At 38.4% G+C, this 20349-nt stretch overlaps 1 protein-coding gene across 1 annotated transcript in view; it reads right to left on the reverse strand.

The window, feature by feature from the left end:
• Positions 1-20349, reverse strand: part of Nox3 (NADPH oxidase 3) — a 63580-nt gene that overhangs the window by 18925 nt on the left and 24306 nt on the right. Inside the window, exons 6-10 of the mRNA XM_063233358.1 lie at positions 19673-19854; positions 16214-16343; positions 11253-11345; positions 9199-9452; positions 2429-2591 (exon numbers count right to left, since the gene is read on the reverse strand). Coding sequence (XP_063089428.1) covers positions 2429-2591; positions 9199-9452; positions 11253-11345; positions 16214-16343; positions 19673-19854 — 822 coding nt within the window. The remainder of the gene's footprint in view (positions 1-2428; positions 2592-9198; positions 9453-11252; positions 11346-16213; positions 16344-19672; positions 19855-20349) is intronic.

The following is a 20349-nucleotide window of genomic DNA, read 5'->3' on the forward strand; positions in this document are numbered from 1 at the left end:
AGACTTGAAATTGTGAAGAAGCTGCTCGATAAATATGTCCTTCTTTGTTCTGCTGCGTTTTTGAAATACGTAGATGCTGACAGTTTAGTGGAAGGGATAGTATGTATATTTCAAAAGCATGTGTGGCCCCAACAAATATTAGCTACATAAACTTAATGATAGCGGTACAATTGCACACATGCACACACATGCATACACACATGTATGCACAAATGCATGCACACATGCATGCACACATACACCTCAAACAAAGTTGATTCAAAAAAGAAAAACTTCTTAAACTTGTTCTCCTGCATGTGGACTCTCAGGAATTGGATCTTAAGTATAATTCTCAGCCTAAAATTTCAATAGCATGAAAACCTCTCCTTTCATGAAGCAGCTTTGAAGTGGAAATCAGGAACATGCTTGCTGACCTGACGCAGTGGCCCCACAGCTCTTATATAGCCACTAATGAAGATGTCCAGAGAAACTTCTTCCAGAGACCTCACAATCTGCTAGGGGAAACAAGAGACTTTGTGAATCCGAATACCAGAAATAAGATAAATGGGGTAACACGAAAAATGTAAAGAGGCAGTGGAGATAGAGATAAAAGAAGGGGCCGTTGTGAGGAGCAGCTCCACTTGTTGTAAATTGGGTGTGATACATTTTTCATGTCAGAACATGAGAGCCTGACACACAGTAGGTGCTGAAAAAATGTTGCTAAGTAGGTGAAAGTGAGACACACTACTTCATCTTTGTTTGGAACATGGCATGACTCTGAGTATAATGGAAACTGTGACGCAATGAGCTGCTTCTGTAAATGAGTTTTCCTGGGTAGACAGCAAGAGGAAAGAAAGTGTTTGAGTTGTCTGAGAAGCCATCATAAACCATAACAATACTTTGTACTGAGGTTCAGAAATACAAAACAGTAACCATTCTGCTTGCTTTGTTATATTTGCTATGATATAGAGGAAAGGCGATGGGCTTTGAAACCAGAAGGATTAGACTCAAATTCCAGTTGCAGTATTCATTAGCTCTCTGTGTTTCAGGTTCTCCATTGTAAAATAGGGATGGGGAGCTGGATGAATTATTATATTAATTTAATAAGATGGTCCTATCATTCCTATTTGTTTTTTGATCCGTTTTGGTTTTTCTCATCTGTAAAATGGGAATAAAAATGGCAAGTATCTTATAAAGATGGTGTGAGATGCAGTATGTAAACTGTCCAGTTCACCACCTGGTAGGTAATAAACACTTGATAAATTTAAGGTGGTATTAGTGTTAGTACTAGTAATCTGATAATCTATTTATATCTTTGGCAGATATAGTTAATAGTTAAAGAATTTTAAATAGTTAAATAGTTAAAGAATCCACATTTGAACAGTACAAATCTAATCTCACGCTGTTTGTGTTTGTTGTTAAATCTCCCTTTTGGCGATGCACTGTCAAGAGTAAACTGATGCACTGAAGGCAATTTTTCAGTGAGGGTAGACTCAGGCAGATTCTTTGTGGAGAGTAGAAGTCAAGTGCAGAGTCTGTGACCACGGACACCACAGTGTTCTACGCTACCACAGATCACAGGAGGGCTCTGCGAGGTTGGAGCTCCCATGTCCATATGCGTCAGTCATGTTATGGAAAGAACCAGATGGACCTGGGTCCACTCACTTTCCCTAGAGAGTTATTGAATCTTCTCTAAAATTGCCTGCAGCCTCCACTGCATTCTTCCCTATGAAAAGAGAATTTCAGTTTCATTCATCTTGCTTTTCTTTGAGTTTCATACTTGGTGTAGCTCTCATGTGCGTCCACATTAATAAATACGTATGCCTCTTCTCTGCTGATCTGTCCACTGTCTGCTTTACAGACTCAAATTATCAAACCTTCAAGGGGTGGAAAGAAAGTTTCTTTCACCCCTACAGGGTCAAGGCATGGGGTACAGATTCTGGATAGGACAAAAGAAGGAAGAAACCTAGTTAAAACGCATGCAAGAAATGACAAAATAGAGCTTTAGAGTTGGAAGGCAACACCAATGTAAGTGGGCCAATGTGTCCTAATAGTGGCTATGAAAGAAAGCGGTAGAGTTGAATATTTGTAACCATGGTATTTATTAAAAGAGACTAAGAGGAAGGCTTCCTGTTAATGTCTCCAACTCTAGCCCAGTCACATCACCATTTGCAGCCTGTCCATATTTTATTGAGATGAGCAATTACATGTCCTGTAATGGCAATGAAGCAATAAAATTTATGTCTTGTCGTCTTTAACAAGATTAGACATAACCCTTCTCATAAATGTGATACAGAATGGAGATTTTTAAGAACATAAGTATAGTTAAGGATCCTTGAGTTTATTCCTCATAGTTAATTAAAATCCTCCCCAAGAATTGGCAGATGATAGATATATAGACATTGAACATTTTACTCCATGGAAGGATGAACTAATGATTTTTCCATACCTTGCTCAGTTCCAGCTGACTTGGTGACTCACAGCATTTGTACCATATAGATTTCAGAAGTGAGGCAAAGGGAGTGACTCCAATCCCTGCCGCAATGCACACACTCACAGGATAGTCGAACACGTCTGTCAGAGTGGCCCCGAATGGCCCGTCCACTGCCACCCTGGAATCACAGAGAGCAGCCTGTTTGACTTTCTGAATGCTTTGCTCTAGAATACAACCGTCTTGTGCCAGCACCTTTTGAAGGCTGTGCCTGCAGATGTGTGCAGAGACCTGTGTGCTCAAAATGCCCTATTCTGTGGACCTTGCGTTAAGCATGAGGATTTGGGATCTGGTTCATGGCCAGAAGACCAGGTCATCCTGGCCTGACGCCAGCACAGAAGTACAGAGCCTGACCTCTCCTAAGATAGCTCATGCCTTTTCCACACGAAATGCTTTTCCTATGGTTCTGTGGACATGCTTTTGCTCCCAGCATCACATAGCCCAGAAGAAAGGGAAATGGAGAAGAAACCTGATGGTTTAGGGGGCCTGTCTTTCCTAATGTAATTCTCCATGTTTTCATTTGTTTGATCACGTATCTTAGTATGTTTATGTAATTTTGATCTAATATAAGTTATTAGTTTGGAATAAATGTTATTTTGAAACACTTTTTAGTTATATCTAACTTTTAAAACTCACAAATCCAGATTATGCTCATTCAAAATCTGAGATAGTTAAGCCAGAGAACACCAAGAGGTTTTTGTTTAACAAATTTTTCTTTGTAAGGATGAAGCATATTCCCTGACTAAATCAGATGGCCTTTCATAGACTGGTCCCTGGATGCTTCCTGCCTTATTAGCAGCTCCCCATCTTGGCTTCTCTCCTGTTCCCTAAGTGCACAGTGTACCTTCTGCCACAGCATCTTTGCATGTGATAATCTTTTCACTTGGAATACTCCTTTCCATTAAATTCCATTCAATCATTATTTCCCAGGGAAGTCTCCCTGGACTCCTGAGATTAGATTAAATCCCTCATATAACTGAGAACACCACGTGCTCTACAATCCTCATTGTAGTTGTAGTTTTGCAGCATGTGTGTGTGTAGGGATGTGTACATGATCCAATTGATGTCTATCGTGGTTACCAGACTCTCAGGTCTATGACAGCAGGAGCCAGGCCTGTTGTTGATCACCTCTCAGCACCTCCCACACCACCCACCATGGAGCTGCTCAATAACAATTTGTTGAATCAATTGTAAAAGGAATGTTTAAAATATTTCAGTCAGCAGACTGTATTAAATAACCCCAACTATTCTAAAAGTACACATTTACATATGAACAAAGATATGCTAATTAAAGGTTTCTAAGTTATTCATAATCATTCCCTAAGGAACATCTGTAGAAGACACCAGAGGTGGCCTGTTTGGGCTTTACTATGTGCTCCTGAAAGTTCAATTGGATTTATTTTAAAATATTCTGTATTCGAGACTTGCTAATAATTCAAATTAACTCTCCTCCTGTTAATCTTAATTAATAATGCTTTATTACATATTGATATATGGAAATGGAAGAATAAAAATAAAAGGTCATTAACTAGAAAAGGTTAGAATCTTAGCCCAATGCAGATTATTTTATAAATAATTAGATAAAGAAAATCCAGAGAAAGAGGGAGGAAAAAACTATGCTTACAGATTAAAAAGTCTTATTGTTGATTATTTTTATATTAGTGATATTTGGGATTTATTTGACACCAATTTAAAAATCCTATTAATTAAATCCAAAGGAAAATTGAATCCTAAAACCCAGCAAAATATATAATAGATCTGACATATTTGAGATTGAGTATCCTTCCTTCTGATAATAGATCATAAATGCTAAGCAATAGAGCACCTCGATCTGTTTCTGCAGTTGTGAACTCAAGACTTTTTATCATGTCTGACTGAAGTCTGCCTCCTGACAGCTCTTACTTTTTGCTTCCCGAGTACATATTCTGGGCCTTTCTCCTTTCCTGTTATCTCAGGCCTGTAGATGATCCCAGCTGTCAAAACACCCCATTACTCTTTTGGGTGCCAGATTTCCCCATTTCTTAAGACCTCTCACAGTCTGAAATGGTTTCTTTCACACATATTTGTTTTCTCAGTGTTTATCTTTTACCTTAGTACCTGTTTGCATTACATAATGACTACACTCCTTGTGGAGAGTTGGTGTATGTACCTAACACATCTCAATTCTTTACCCCTTTTCCGTCCTTTCGTTTCTATTTCCCCTCCCTCGAGTTTTGATCCCCTTCCCATTCGAAGGGGATCGATCTCCCTACTTCCCATTACCTCTGTTTTATTTTGCTCTTTATTTCTATTTTGAGTTTCTCATATAAGACAAACCATGTGATATTTAAGCTCGTGTGTCTGATTTATTTCATTTAACATGGTGGAATCAAGGAAGATCCACATGTTCTTGTTTTCAGGTATTTGCAGCTGTAGCCCCTTGATTCCCATCCTATTTGTATTTTTTCCAGCATCACAAATTGAACCCAAGTTCTCACTGATGCCAGGGAAGTGCCCTACCGCTGAGCTACATCCCTTGATAATGCAGGTTAGATTCATCTCTCTCCAGTTCTATGTGTCCTGCTGGCTCCTTGTGTATGCGTAACACACCCTTCCCACTGCATTATCCTTGCAATCTCCTGTCTTTGAACTGAAAACCACTGGCTCATCTGACCATCCCTTCCAATGTCATTTCTGTGGGCCATGTGAACTTTCTTACTTTATAAGTAATATTTGTAGTTTAAGTGTGTGTGTGTGTGTGTGTGTGTGTGTGTGTGTGTGTGTACTACTGGATACCAAAGCCAGGGTGTTCACACTGAGCTACATCCCTAGCTCTTTTAAAAAATTTCCATTTTGAGATGAGATCATGTTAAGGTTGAACTCCAACTTATGAACCACTTGCCTCGCTTCCCAGTGTTGGGACTGAAGGTATGGACCACCTTTTACAGATGTAGCTAACTTTTTTTTTTGACACTAAGCTTGTACTCTGTATGTACTCTGCTAGGCTTTTTATATGAAATGTTATGGTTGATCCTAAACATAGTCTTAAGTACAGTTACTATCATCTTCATCGTGCAGAGGGGGAAACTAAGTCAAGGCATTCCATCCATACATTTTCCAGTGTCAGACACAATGTTCAATTTGAATCCAGGCCATCCTGGCTCTGGCTAGCAGGCTGAATTGCTGGATACCTGAGTGACAGTGCTGAGAACTTCCTTCCGTTCACTTGAGAAGGTATAGTCTTTTAAAAGGTCCTTCTTCGTGGCTAACCAGAAGATGCCCCCAACTGTTTGCCTGGGCTTTCTTCTTTTGGCTTCTTACTCACTACTTTCCTCTTGGATTCCAGAATGGGATTAATCCTTTCTAGGTTCAGAGTAGTGAAAATATACAGCACTCTCTCCAATATGGCTAATTTAGTGCCAAATTAAAATAATGCTAAACTGTAAAATCATCCAAGCTAGTCCAATAAAATTCTGATTTTCAAAATACTCTAGTTTTTCCTTTGAGACTTTTCTGCTAAATACATATGCCTACACATATGTAGAGATGGAAGGCAGATTAATTTAACAAAATAGGGAAAGCTGCATTTTCCCAGCAGCTCTTTTTTTTTAGTTGTTCCCTGAGAATATGCTGTGTGCTGTGTGCTGTGGCCTGTGTGAGGCACAAGGAAATGTGCCCACTGAGCAATGGTTAGTGATCATTTCATGTTGGGAAGGAAAAGAAAACCTCACTAGAAGGAAACTTGATTGGGAAGTTGGGGACAGCATTATGGGTAGAAGAACAGCAACTGCAAAAGCACTGAGGTCAGCAGGCTCAAAGATTATGAAACGTAAGTTGCCTGATTACCAGTGAGCAAGCTGATGTAGAAAGTGTAGTATATACATACTATGGGATGTTATTCAGCCTGAATAAGAAAAAAGAAGGAAATTATCTTTTATGCTTTGTGAGTAAGCTTGGAGGACATTATGAGGTTGAGATGGCCATAAGAAAAGTGAGGAGATGCTTTCCAAAGGATGCATAATTACAGTTAGATGGGAAGAAGAAGTTCAGGAGATATATATGTACAGTAAGGTAACTGTGGTTAATGATGACATATTACAGTCTTCAAAAGTGCAGAGACTAGCTCTCAAGTGCTCTCATCACAAAAATGTTAGCTATTTGAGGCAATGTAATTGCTTACTAGCTAGACTTAACATAATATACACATACATGTAAAATGTGATAAATACATATACATACAATTTTATCACATGCCATACAGAAATGACAATGGAAGCGATGATCAGATGAGTCAGTAGGTTTCAGTTTAAAGAGAAGAGCCTGCACTGTTGATGGTGGGAGGAGGTGCTGTTAAGCATACACAAGGAGCCAGCAGGACACATGGATACAGCAGAGAGATGAATCTAATCTGTATTATTAGAGGACAGCTCAGTGGTAGAGCACTTGCCTAACGTTAGTGCAGTTGGGTTCAATTTTTGGTACTGAAAAAGAAAAAGTAGAAACTTGGGATGGGAATCAAGGGGTGATAGCTGTGAATACCTGAAAACAAGTATGTGGGTATTCCTTGAGATCATAATGTTAAATAAAATAAACCAGACACATGAGTTTAAGTATCACATGGTTTCTCTTATATGAAAAACTCAAAATAGAAATAAACAGCAAAGCTGGGGATTTAGCTCAGCGGCATCAGTACCTGCCTTGCAAGCAGGCGGTCATGAGTTCGATCCCCAGTACTGATAAAAAGATAAAAAAATTAAAATTAGAAATACAGAACAAAATAAAAGAGAGGTAATAGGAAGTAGGGAGATAGATCCTTTCAAAGGAGAAGGGGATGGAAAGACGGAGGCAGGGGAGAGGGAAGGAAAAGGCATAAATACATGTGACTGTGTGCAAGGACTGAATCACTGAAGGAACCGGATGTGAGGCAGATACGCCCATGGAGATCTTGGGGAGCAGATACCGTTTGCTTCACGCTGGATAACACACTCCACAGCCAGAAAGCAAACACTGCTGAGAAGCACCCCCAAGTCCCTGTGGGCAGCCTGAAGCATTAGCTGTTTTGTGACGGGAAGGGGCTGACACACTGCATACACACGAAGAAGAAGCCAGGTTAACAGACAGATGGAGGGTGTGGACCTTGACAATGCCAAGGAGAGGGCAGAGACCAGGGAAGCAGTGAGACAGTGTGTGAGCATGTGCACATGTGTGTGTACAACTACTTTATTCCTAATTTGATACATTTGCACATCATGTTGAACATTGGACTTCTGTTACATTCCTTACTATCCATCATAAATAAGAATTTTTTTTTTTTTGAGTAGTCGGATGTTGTCAATTTGGGGTCCTTGTCTGCACAGAGGATGCTTATGCCTGGCTTGAAACCATACCCTACGCTGGGCTAGAACTTGCAGTGTCCTTGCATTAGTCTCCCAGAGTGCTGAATTATAGGCATGTGTCACCATGCCCAGTTTATCATGCCAGTCTTTGGTGTCAACATTTGAAATGGAGGCCTATGACTAGACGTACTCAAGTCCAGTTTGACATACTTACAGTCCTGTATCCAGTGGGACAGGGAAAGGGACAACAAGCTGATTAGGTTCTTCCTGTTTGATTTTTGTTTTTTGAGGCAGGGTCTTGATATGTAGTTCAGGCTGGCTTTGAACTCATTATGTAGCCCAGACTGACCTCGAATTTGTGGCAATCCTTCAGCCTTAGTCTCCTGAGTGCTGGGATTATAGGCATGTTCCATCACACTCATTCTTGATTAGATTCTGTGCCTTAAACTTATAAAGGTATTTGTTACTAATAAACATTTTCCAAATTAAATGAGCTAAAGAAACCCTACTGCATCTAGAATTTATTTTTTTCTATTTTTACTCTGTACCTACCATGCGTCAGACACTGTACTAGTCCCTGGAGATGCACAAGAGGAAGGACGGTGGCCACCCTCAGGAACTTCCATTTTCAAGGTGCTGATACTGTGTTTACCCCAAGAAATAGATACTGTCCTCCAAGGATGACAGGACAAGGAATCTCTTGATGTTTCTTTTGAAACACCAGATTCTTTGAAAATTAGAAGTAATTTTGAATAGTAATAGGAATTGACCCTCTGCTATGATTTATTAAAAAGAGCCAGCAGCCATAATTTCTCCTGGGACTTCTGTCTTGTGCTCAGGCTGTTGTGAGTACAATGGGGCTGTCATTTGAATTGTGTCTCCCAGGTGAAGTGTTGGAGTCTTAACCCTAGTACCTTAGACTGTGTCTTTACTTGGAAGTAGCATTGTGGAGGTAAAGAATCCTTTAAGATAAAGTCTAACAGGAGCAGAGTAGGCCTTGGAATTGGAAATGACTGAAACATAAAATTCTTTGTCCAGAGACAAACTGTAACAAACATCTTCTAAGAACCTCAGGCTGTGACAGAAAAAGTTTGCAGAGTTGCCTGACTCATGGCAGGCAGTGTATAATTAGACAAGAGATGCTTTTGGAAGTTGGGAAAGCAAAATGTTCCTTCTTCCTGGATCATTGCCTATTTGTGTTGAACATTTGTGGGTTTTTTTCTGAAATATACTTGCTTCTCCTGGAAGTTTCCTAAATTATACTTTTCATGCAGATTTTCAGATTTTAAAAAATGGACTCAAACTTATATCCTAACATAAAGATATTGCCAAATGTGGTAGCATGTTGATACATTAACATATTGTACTGTTTGTAGTCTTGTGATTGAGACATAAAAAAACATAGACTCTAACCTTGGCAGACTGCGGGGCACCTGGAAGACATGTCCCTCTGCTCCAAAGGCTTTAAACAATGCTTCTGTCCAGTCTCCTGCTGCCCGGATGTGCACACTGAAGAAGTCCTCCTGGGGTGCAGAAGTGAGGGTGAATGGGTGCCATTCCAATGGTGAGATGGCTGGACACTGGAGGAAGAGGTACTGTCCTGGTGCCATCTTAAAGTCACGCTTTTTCATCTGAAGTTCTAGGACTGCAGACGGGTGACTTACCACCTAAATTAGAGCAAAGCAATCACTCGTCTTTTTACACAAGTGAAGAAGTAAGAAATGAAGATTGGTTTCATTCCATCTAAGATTTTTAAAATTAGCTTCTTTGATAGTATGATTTGCTTAGACCACTAGCTATTAGTTTGCCTTTGATATTTCTCACCAATTTTAGGTCTGAATTTGCAATTAAGCAAGAATGAAGTTTATCCTTCTGAGTGCTATAGATGACATTTGGGCAGGTGCAGTGCGGTGCCCGGCATGTGACTGTATCTCAAAATGCCAGGCTTCCCACGGCACAGTTAAGCAGTTCCAAGAGAATACAAGTTGGTGTGTTATGCATATCACATATCGTGCTTATGGTTTAAAATGGCTCACCATGCTTACAGTTTAAAATGGCTCACCACATTATCTCCCCATTTAAAAATTCTAGGAAGAATCTGCCTCATTTGTCAATTATTTTTTCCTCAATCCTTTGTGAATTAACATAGAAATTTATTTATTCATGTTGAGTGAAAAAAAATCTAACTCACTCTGAAATATTTTGTGTATTTGTTTGTTTTTCTTTTGTTTTAGTTAAGCGAGTCTTGTGTCCTATCTAGTGTTTAGTTTTAGATGTAAGGAAACATCCTACCAGAATTCCAGACCTTTTATTAGAGTTTATAGCTTGCTCCTTATGCCAAAAAAGAACTCTAATTTTCTTGCTGGAAGATTTTTATCTTGTTTTCTGAAAAATCTTTTCAGGTCCTTTGTGTCTTCTTTTGGGGCAAGAAGCAGGAGAACAAAATCTAGCATAGATAATCAAGGCAGTACTCTTCCATTCAGAAGAGCATTTCACAGCCTTTCATCATTAGTTTCCTTCTCTCCTCTGTTATTTGTTCTGATATTCTAAATCGTCTCCTTAGTAACAACCTTAGAAGGTTTGCTTGAGTTTCACTGTCTGAGTTTTGATACAACTTGACATCCTTTGGTGCTTAACTTAAAACACAAGAATGTGAAAACCATTTAAAGCAGAAATATGAATTTCTATAAATCTCCTTTCCTGAAGACAGCAAAGGGGATGGAGTATTCTGTTAAAATTGTACTAGCAAAACAGTATAGTTTTGGTTAGCAGAGAATTATTTCTGAGAAATTTAAAAAACTAGCAGGGATGAAGTATTTGGTAATTTTTCAGTCTTCTGGATAATTTTTCTTGGTCTGTTTTTTCCTATTTTCTTTCAGCACAAGGTTAGAAAATTTAAGAGCTGTGAGAATGGGTATCAAGACTGGGAAATACTATCACCATGCCTCCACTTACTTGTGTAGAGTGTTATATATGCTTTTTCTTTCTGTCTTTAAACTCCTTGAACCCTCCTTGTTCTGAATCTTGTGACTGATTTCTTGACCTCTGCTCAATAATCCCAGGTGAAAGTGTGCATACTTGAAAATGTTTATGTACAATTTGTATGTTTGCAAAATCTGTGTCTTTGTTTGGTGAAAGAAGGTAATGTGACCAGTGTAAAGCATTCTGACTTTTTCTGCTTTTTCCTCTAGTGCAAAACCAGAATAAAGAGAAATACAGATAATTCTAGTGCTGTACTGTAAACCTTTATCAGAATTCCGTGTACCAGTCTGGAGCTCTGAATCCCTGTCTTCAGTAAAATTAGTCACACTAAAAGATGCTCAGGATACAAGCAATTATTAGAACAGAAGATGAACCTCTAAATTACAGACAGTTCTGCAATAAAAATGGCAAATTAAAAACTTGGGCTAATAAAAAATTTTCATCTACACTCAGGCTTTTATTCAGACATAAAGCCACACGCATACCTTGGTAATGACAACTTCTTGTTGAAATCGCCAGAACCTAATTATTCTTTCACATGCATACATGAACACAGGGCCCAAAAGCCATTTCCAAGTCTGCAAAGAGCAGCAGAAAAAGAGACAGAAAAAAAGAAATTAAAATAGAATCCAAATATTTTCAATTTGAACCAAATCAATATATAACATGATGGGGTTTAACCATTTTTCTTTAACTTGGGCCCAGTTATCAACAACAAAGATGTCTCCTTCTATTAAATACTATAACACTCAATTATTCCTTGAAGTCTACAAGCTTATTTAAGAGATTAAACTCTCCTATATTGGTTTTTATGTTTACTTGATCGATGATGCCTTTATGTAATTAGAAATAATTGAATTTGCAAAGAAATAAGAAAGCAGATTGATGTTTATGTTACATATGATAGGGTCATAAACGGTCCCAAACTCTGCCAAAGTCAGAAGCTTACAAAGCAGCACTACTCAGCTGATGTGGAAGATAAAAATTAAATTTAAAAATTTAAGTAGTAATATTTTTGGCTAACAACAGATTACAGCTAGGGGTTGTTTAAATGAACACACATACATGTACACACAAAACCAATATTATTTGGAATAAAATATAAAGCTAATTCTTTAGTACCTTAAATCATAGTTACAGAATCAGAACAAAAGCATCAGCATTTGTCTGCAGAAGTAGGACACTAAAAATTTTTTTCTCAGTAAATCGGATACAACACTAACCTTTCATGAGTATAATCTGCATTACAGACTATCAGTTTACGAACAGGCCATTCTCGTACCAAGTATTGTGTACAACACAAAGTATCTTATTCCAGTAAAGGAGAAGGAATGGGTGCCTAAAATTTTTGAAGACTGATACTAGGTCTGATACTAAACAATCTTAAGAAACATTTGGTATACTCTTTGTTCCACAGGGAGGAAACTCAAGCTCAATAGTTCAAATAGCTCATTCAGGGTCATCAAGGTAACAAAGGGTTCAACCAAAATGTGACTCAGCTGTGTCTGACTCCCAGCTTTTTTCTGTTTAGGACCCTGGGCTGCCTCCTCCAAACATTTACCAAATAATGAAAATGGAAACATATTTCTTTGAGGTCAGCATTAAAATTGGTCCAAAAGCTGTTTTACAGTACACTAGGAACTCATGAACTAACTCACTGTATTTTAGGATGTTAAAGGTTCTTGGAAATCTAGTCTAATCTTTCAAGAAGAAAAAAACCTGACCATCTGGGAAGAGTTCAGGTTACCTGGAGAGACAAAACTAGATCGCAGAGAGCCAGAGTTGGACCTCAAACCTTTGAAAATGTCCCTAAATTCCCTTCTTGTATTCTAAATCCTCACTCCTCCAATAGGATCTTGGGAGCAGGAATGGCATCTCAGTCCTTTGAACTCAGCCTTTTTTGCTAAATGTTCACCACTGGACTTAGCACTCAAGATTTCCTTACTGGTTAACCTGTACCATCTCTTAGGCTGGCAGATAATATGTCCTTTGGTATTATTTTTATTTCTTTTAAGCTTTCTTTCTTGATTGCTTTCTGTTTATTTCTGGCTCTGTTTGCCATCTTCTCAACTGCATTAACCCCTTCTGCTTTTTATTCCTGGGAGTCTGCTGTTTGCCTGATAAGGCTAGATTAATGCAGACAATACAAAACAGTCTGACCCACTTATTCTTTTTTTGCCTCAATGGAGTTCAGTGATGTGTTCAAAATGGCAGAAAGAATAAAACCTTTTGTGCACCTAAGCTAGGGCAAGGCAGTGAAGACGAGCAGAGCAAGGTGAAAGCAGGCAGCCCCAGCAGGATGGGTTGGACCAGGGAATTGAACCTTAGCTCACATATGCGTGAGTGAACCAGACTGTAAGAACTGGTTTGGATATTTACAGAAATAATATGAAGAATGCAGTTCCGTTTATATGGGCAGATGGGGGAGGGGGAGAGAAAGAGAGAGAGAAGTTTACAAAAATACACAGTCTGTGTATTTTTACAAATAATAGTTCACATCCCCTTTAGAGCATTTTGAATATCACAAACTTCATTTTGGTGGTGTCAAATCATTCATAGTCTTTGATTTTTCCATGCTGATAAAATAGAATGGATTATTTTTCTTTCTATGGTTAGTCAAGGAGGAGAATGTAAGCTATTATCCCTTAGTGCTATCTTTATTCTGGTATATAAATTGCTCCAGGAGGAAATAGCCCAATTTACTTGCACTGTAATAGACCTGGAAGTTGAGGGATGAGGGATATATTTTACAAGGAATGATTATTAAAACTGTCCTAGACATGATGACCAGGATAGACAAATGCTACTGAAATGGGGAGCCCTCACTGCCCGCCCCGCCCAGCGGGAGGGTCATGAATCTAGGGTAGACTCTGGGACACTGAATCTGGGCTTACCAACTCCTAATCTGCATGGTAAGGCACATCTTGGGTCTTATTATTTTCAAGTTTTCTGTCTTGTAAAATGAGAAGTGACTGGAGAAAATTATTAAGCTACCTCAAACCCTCAAATGCTTTGGCTTTACTCACAGCAATAAATACAGTTTGTTGGGGATATGTACTTATAGACAGCAGTGGAGAGCTTACAAAATACATGTCTTATGGGAAGCTCAGAGATTCAGAGCAAAGGCTATAGGGTGTGGAGAGGGAAGTCCATGGCCACACAGCCAGGATCTTTGGTCCTCGATGTGGCTTTGCTGAGAATCCCCTTTCTTATCACAAGTAAGAAATTGAAATTCCTTGAACCTTAATTTTCCCATTTATTAAAAAAGTGACAGAATTATTTAGAGTAACTTTCTTTAATGCAAAAATACTGTGTATATTCTTGGCTTTATTTTTTCTGCTTCAGAAATACTGAGCCAGTCACGGTACAGTGAGTATTTTATGATAGAAATAAAACTATGTTGATTTAAAAGCAACAGTAATGAAACTTGTTTCCTCCACTTTCACTCTTGGTTTTTCATTCCTACCAGAAAATAAGAACATGCTGCTCTGATTTTATTTTATGTGTGTGTTTATGAATAGCCTCTTTTTTTTTCTAGTCAATAAGATCTCCTGGGGCAGGACCCATGTTTCTGAATTCTGTTTAGTTAAATGCAAGCATTTAACAGCTGCTTGGGGAAGTTCACTGAATTGATTCTACCTGTTAAAGCTTCATCGCTGACCATAACATCACTTGCTAATATTTAAAAAAAAATCAACCTCATCACTATTATTTGTTGATACTACAGTTAAATGAAATATGGTACATCCTTGGCTAAGGAGGACTGGGCAGCTTTTGAGAAAGGGTTACACAAGTTACCCTGGTATCTGGAGTCTTGTGTGTGCTAGAGAGTTTAGAGGGAAAAGGAGAAATTAGATCTATGGGGGAGGAGAAAGTCTTTGATCAGTTAAGATTATACCAGGAATGTACAAAACATTCTCTACCTCAACACTGGAAGTAGTGTGCCCCTGAAAGCAAACTGTTAAACATTTTCTCAGTAAACACATCCAGAAAATGTATTGAGTAACAAGAGGCAAAGAGGAAACAATGGATTCTTGCAAAGACGACCACGTAGATGTGGTGCAGTGAAGCACAGGAACACTTCCTTGTCCTTGGGATGTCTTTTGAATTCAGTGTCTATAAGGCATCAGAGAGAATATTGTACAGTTCAGCCAAGCGATAATTGCACAGCCCACACACGCTCTGAATCAGGATCCATTAAAAATAATGGGAAAGAGTGACACTCCGAGTTTGGGTGTGCAAGGAGGTGTAGCAGAGGCGAGTTAACAGAGAGATGGGTAAGTTCCCCCCTCTTAATGATAATTAATGTCTGCGTGTGCTGCTGGGAGCCGGTCCTGGTCTGTATTCATGAAGTGTGGGAGAGTATTGATTTTTTTATGGAGAAGCTGTAGCTGAAAATTTTAGAGAGGCATTCATGTTCTTCATTAATATGCAGGCTGGATAGTGGCTACTGAGAGTTGAGTTTAAGACAGAGACAATCTATACTGGCCTTTAAAAGAACCACAGTCTAATGGGCACATTTATTTTGGTTCTCTCAGTTTTAAGCATTCCTTCCAGTCATTTCATCCTTAAAATCTGGTGCTTAAATTAATATATGTGAGTTTTTTTCAAAAACGATTATTTATATTCTTCCTATATTGATGATTTAATTTCCGAAATTCCCACCTTTTATGGGCTATTATATTCTGTTACCCCATTTTCTTTATCATACATACTTTAGGCACTTGCTTTCTCCTATTTTTAATCTGCTAGCTTCATTTATTTTCTTTCCTTCATCACCCAGCTGTCCCAAAGGCTTACATTATCCTACGGATACTAGAGGAGGCTTAATAAGATTATTATTCTATTTACTCATACTACCAAGTTTAATGACTGTAACATACTCAGGGAATCTTACATTTGTGATCTGTGGACACCATCATCTACTCCAATTAATTAAGTCTATTTTTGGTTCACATTATCATCATTTTAGTTATAACAGCTTAATTAGTACAAGAAATAAATTCAATGTTTTTTATCTTAAAGTTGTAAAAAGGAAGGAGGTAAGCTTATAAGGAGGGCATGATTCTCATTTGGTGGAAATTAATCTGAATTTTGAGAATTAATGCTGTTAATCCACAGAGTGGGGAAGGCATTTTTCAGTGGTGCAGGCAGCTGAAGATGTCTGAAGAGCAGAGCCATTTCTGTGCTGGTATGAATCCCCACAACATCAGACATCCACATTTAAATGTAAGTGAGGAATGCATTTCAAAGCTAAGCAGAGTGCTTTTGGCAGTAAACCTCTTTTAAAATTATCCATAACTTGATTTGTGCATTAGCACACTTAATAAAGAGTTGGCTTTGTATAGTGGTGAAACGGTGTGTTCTTTTTTTCAAGCATATAAAAGCTGTAGCTGTTTTAACTGTGAGGACAGTTATTTTTAAAAGCTCTTGGTTTCATTCTTACCGAAGGTTCCTTGCCAGAAAATTGAGGCACAGGGCATGGGCCAGCTGCCTGCCATTCAGCATAGTGGTCTCTGCAGAAGGTGACATTGTGTAGCAGGAGACTCTCTGGAGTTTGGCCTCGAATAATCTGACTTATGGAAAAAACACACACAGTATCAAACTGATTCTGTGTAGTCTTATTATACCACAGTTATGCATTCTACAGTGGGCTCTGGAACAGCACTTCCATTTCTTGAAATTTAAGCTGTCACTCATTTCTTCTAGCATCTTTAAAAATAGGCATTTAAAAAACTTGGGATAACTTTGAAGATCCCAGAAAAGAAGTGGGCCTCTGCGGCACCCTGTGTTAAATTGAAAGTGTCTATATTAGAGAATTCATAATGAAGGAAATTGTTTGAACACATGCTTTTGTAGACCGTTGAATTTAATTAGGTTTCATCTCATCCTGATTGCTGATTTGGGCTAATTGGCTAACTTTGTACTATTTGGTTCTTTTGAAAATTGATTTAACTTCTACCCTTCTTAGTTTGTTTCTGATAACTTAGAAGTTTTCAAGTGAAGAAGTCAAAAGAAGTGCCCCGAGTAATGGTATTTTCTTCTCCCACTGACCACTAGCAGGCTTAATGTTTGACAGGGTCAAAATAGGTCAGTATGAAATATTTCTCTGAGATCGTGTAGATAAATTTAAAAGCAAAGAGAAACCAGGCATTATGAATGGAGCACTGCATGAAGAGTCCTGTAATCCCGTTATATTTGTCACAAATGTATCTTTGGCTGACCTTTGACAAATCACTTTGGCATGAACTTCCAACATTACCTACTAGTGCTCTGGCTGTAAAGCACCAGATGTGGAGGTCATGTGACTGGGAGTTACTCAATTCCTAAGTATTTATGAATAAGGTACATTGATTTATTTTGAGAAACAAGTGGTTCATAGACTAAGAACTTTACAGCCTATGTCCTGGGTAGTCTGCAGGGAAGCAGGCCCCTTTTGTATCAAAGGACATGGGAAGAGAAGCAATAATGCTCTTGGACACAGCCTTGTGTCATTTAGAATTGACATGGTGGTCTTTGTTCTGGGCGTTTCACAGAAGACTTCTAAACTTGATGGTGCCCCTTTAAGTTCAGTGAGCAAAAATTCCCTAATACACAAATGATGCCTAGGGATAAAAGGGTGACTAATGAATGGAACCAGAGGAAAGACTCTGCAAATTTCAATGCCTTCCTTCTCAGGCATTAGGCAACATTTCTCATATCATCTAAAATAGGCTCCAGATCATTCAATCCATGCATCCGTTATCTTTCACATTTTTAGAACATTTTTTAATGCTTTTATCTACACTATCCTATAATAGGTAGATTAGTAGGCTTTAACACATTCTAATAATCCTGCTTTTACTTGGCATTTTGTATCGAATTTGCAAATTACTTTTGCTGTAAACAGTAGCTGTAGAATACTTCAAGCTGGGAAGATTAAATGAGACCCTTATCCCAAAATAAGCCTTTCAAGTAAGTTAAATAACTAAAAAGTTTCATCTCATAAAATGTTATTTGGATATGTGAAAATATCTCCAGTGAAACACAGTCCACTAAAACTCTCTTATTCTTCTGCAATGAATGCACCAGGGTGCAAATGGAGGGTACATGCATTTAGGGGATGCAGATATAATTTCTGGGGACTCCTAGACACTGTAGACTATCAAGAGTCACAGAAATGTGGTATCAGGGATAACAGTCCCAGTTGTACTGCAAGAAAAATCAGTGGCAGAAGACAAGATGGCTGATCTCTGGGTGGAAGGTTGGAATACACCTTTTTCCTTGCCCCAAACTAAAAAGAAATGTGAGATTTCTACATTCTGAAGAGTCAATTGCAGAATACTTTTAAGTGGAAAGAATACAAAAAAGGCCTTTAACCATATAACAACATACAGGTGGAGTCTGGCAGAGTGTATTATAAGGATCAGCAGGAGGAATGGCAGCCTTTTAGGGTAAAGTATGCCCCTTCAGGTAACTCTTCGACAATGTGTGTATATTAAATAAGCTGAGGGATGGTGGGGGAGCTATTAGTGAGGCACAGGCAGTGAGTGGCAGCAAAAGATATGACTCCTTCTAGAAATGGGAGGCTGAGGAAGAGAGCAAGTTTGGAGCAGGTAATTGACTTGTAGAAATGGAAATCCCATCAGGGTTCCTTGTAGAACTTCCATTCATTAAGGCATGTGTCTCTTCTTGGGCCAGGTCATCTTTATGTTTGTGTACCTGCTCTTCTGGGTCTGCAGAGAAATGGAGTCCACCTCCAGTCCATGGCCTCCACCCTCAGCATGGGGGGCAGAAAAAACATTCTACTGGAATAAGAAACAGAGTAAGGGCTGTTTGCAAGCCATACAAGTGTTTGAATGTCGCTGGGAACATTCTCGCAGGGGACAGACAAAGGTTTAACTTAGAACTAATGAGGTCTCGCTTCTTTCTGTAAAGTTTTGTTAAGAATGGAGATTTACTTATCTAAAGGTTGGTGGTGTCCTAGGTCTACTGCCATTCATTTATCTGGAATTTAAGTGTCCTGTTTACTTCTGAGCATCCATTTAGGTCCTCTTTATGAATTGAGATAACTATACCTTCTAAATTGATCATGCCTATGAAAGTGCTTTGAAAGTTGTGACACAGACAAGAAAAAGTGTCAATTTATTAAATGATTAGAAGAGACAAGGTCATTTCTAAGTAGCAACTGACTAATTAATTCAGGGCTGCTAATTAATATTTAAAGAATTTGGAAACAATTTAGTTGAGGGCAAGCACACTCAAATACTTTAGATGTTAGTGTAGCTTCAAAATGAGTGGATTCAGTTATCAGGTAGGTGTTGAATGATAGAACAGCCTTTTTTGAGTATATTGTCCTGAAAAGGGTCCAAGTATAACATCTTATGAGATGTTTGAATAAAGAAGAATCCCAGTGATTGATGGGGAAATTGAAACCGAGAGAACTCAAAGGGATTTTTTTCCACTCCAGTGAGTGGATCAGGTTGGAATGGCCATCTCACACATGGTCCCTACATTGTACCCTCCTACATGCCAGGCTGCCAAATTGATGGTTTTGGTTAAGTAGAAGTGAAACATTCGTGTCAAAATTATATCTCCTGACTGATCCCACATAAATTGGATTGAAGAAACAGGTACTGAATCAAACTTAGATATACTGTCATCTAGCATTCATTAAAATTCCTGAATCTGATAAACATGTCAGGAGTCACTAACAGAGTCAGCTAGGAAAAATAAGTATATTACCCACCCCATATAGCTTATTTTCTGTGGTACAAAAAGTAGTTTGTCACAGTGAATGTGTGTTTTCATATATGTGTCCTTTAGTCACTGCATGCCATATTCCTACATCAAAAGGACTTTCCTAGATTGTTTTGAAGTTCATAGAGATAAAAATCTTAACATACTGAGCATAGTATGGACTTACCCTAACCCATGGATAGCCAGGCTGATAAAGAAGATGATGAAAATATGGTGTGTATACCAGAACAACTCATAGGAGGACTGTCTGATGAACTCTGTCGAGGAAGTGATGATCAGGATCAAAGCCAGAGAGATCACCAAGCCAGTGCTGCCTGCTATTGTTGTCAGCAATCCAGTGATTGTGTCCTGAGAGAAACGAATGTCATAGCATTTCTATCTTAGTACAGTTTTGCATTTTTTAGTGTCAATGCTTAGAAGGTGAAAGATAAGAGCTGTATTCCGAAGCTGTATTCAAAAGGGTCCATGTATAACTCAAGAAACGACTTTCCCTACTCTTCTTTTTCCCCTGTTTTATGATAGACATTTGCTTTGCTCAAATTTTATAAAATACCATGACAATAATTATATTTTCTACTTGTATAAATTAATTTTCATGTCAAAGTTACTATGCTGAATTGAAATTAGCACAAAATAGAAAGAGAACATTTTAAGATAAAGTGCTGCAAAGTGAATCTGTTTTTAAGTTTTTAATTTTAAAAATGAAAATATAGACTACTATGATTAATTGCATTTTAACATTAATAAACACATTTTTGAGAGGTCCTTTAGGGGCATTCTTAACAAAGCAGCTACGTACTCTGTTCCTCTGGTAGTTATTCCTTGTTCTTGCTTTTTAATTGG

Source organism: Cavia porcellus, unplaced genomic scaffold (genome assembly GCF_034190915.1).
Source record: "Cavia porcellus strain 051 isolate PalLab524CR breed Dunkin Hartley unplaced genomic scaffold, mCavPor4.1 scaffold_22, whole genome shotgun sequence".
Taxonomy (NCBI): domain Eukaryota; kingdom Metazoa; phylum Chordata; class Mammalia; order Rodentia; family Caviidae; genus Cavia; species Cavia porcellus.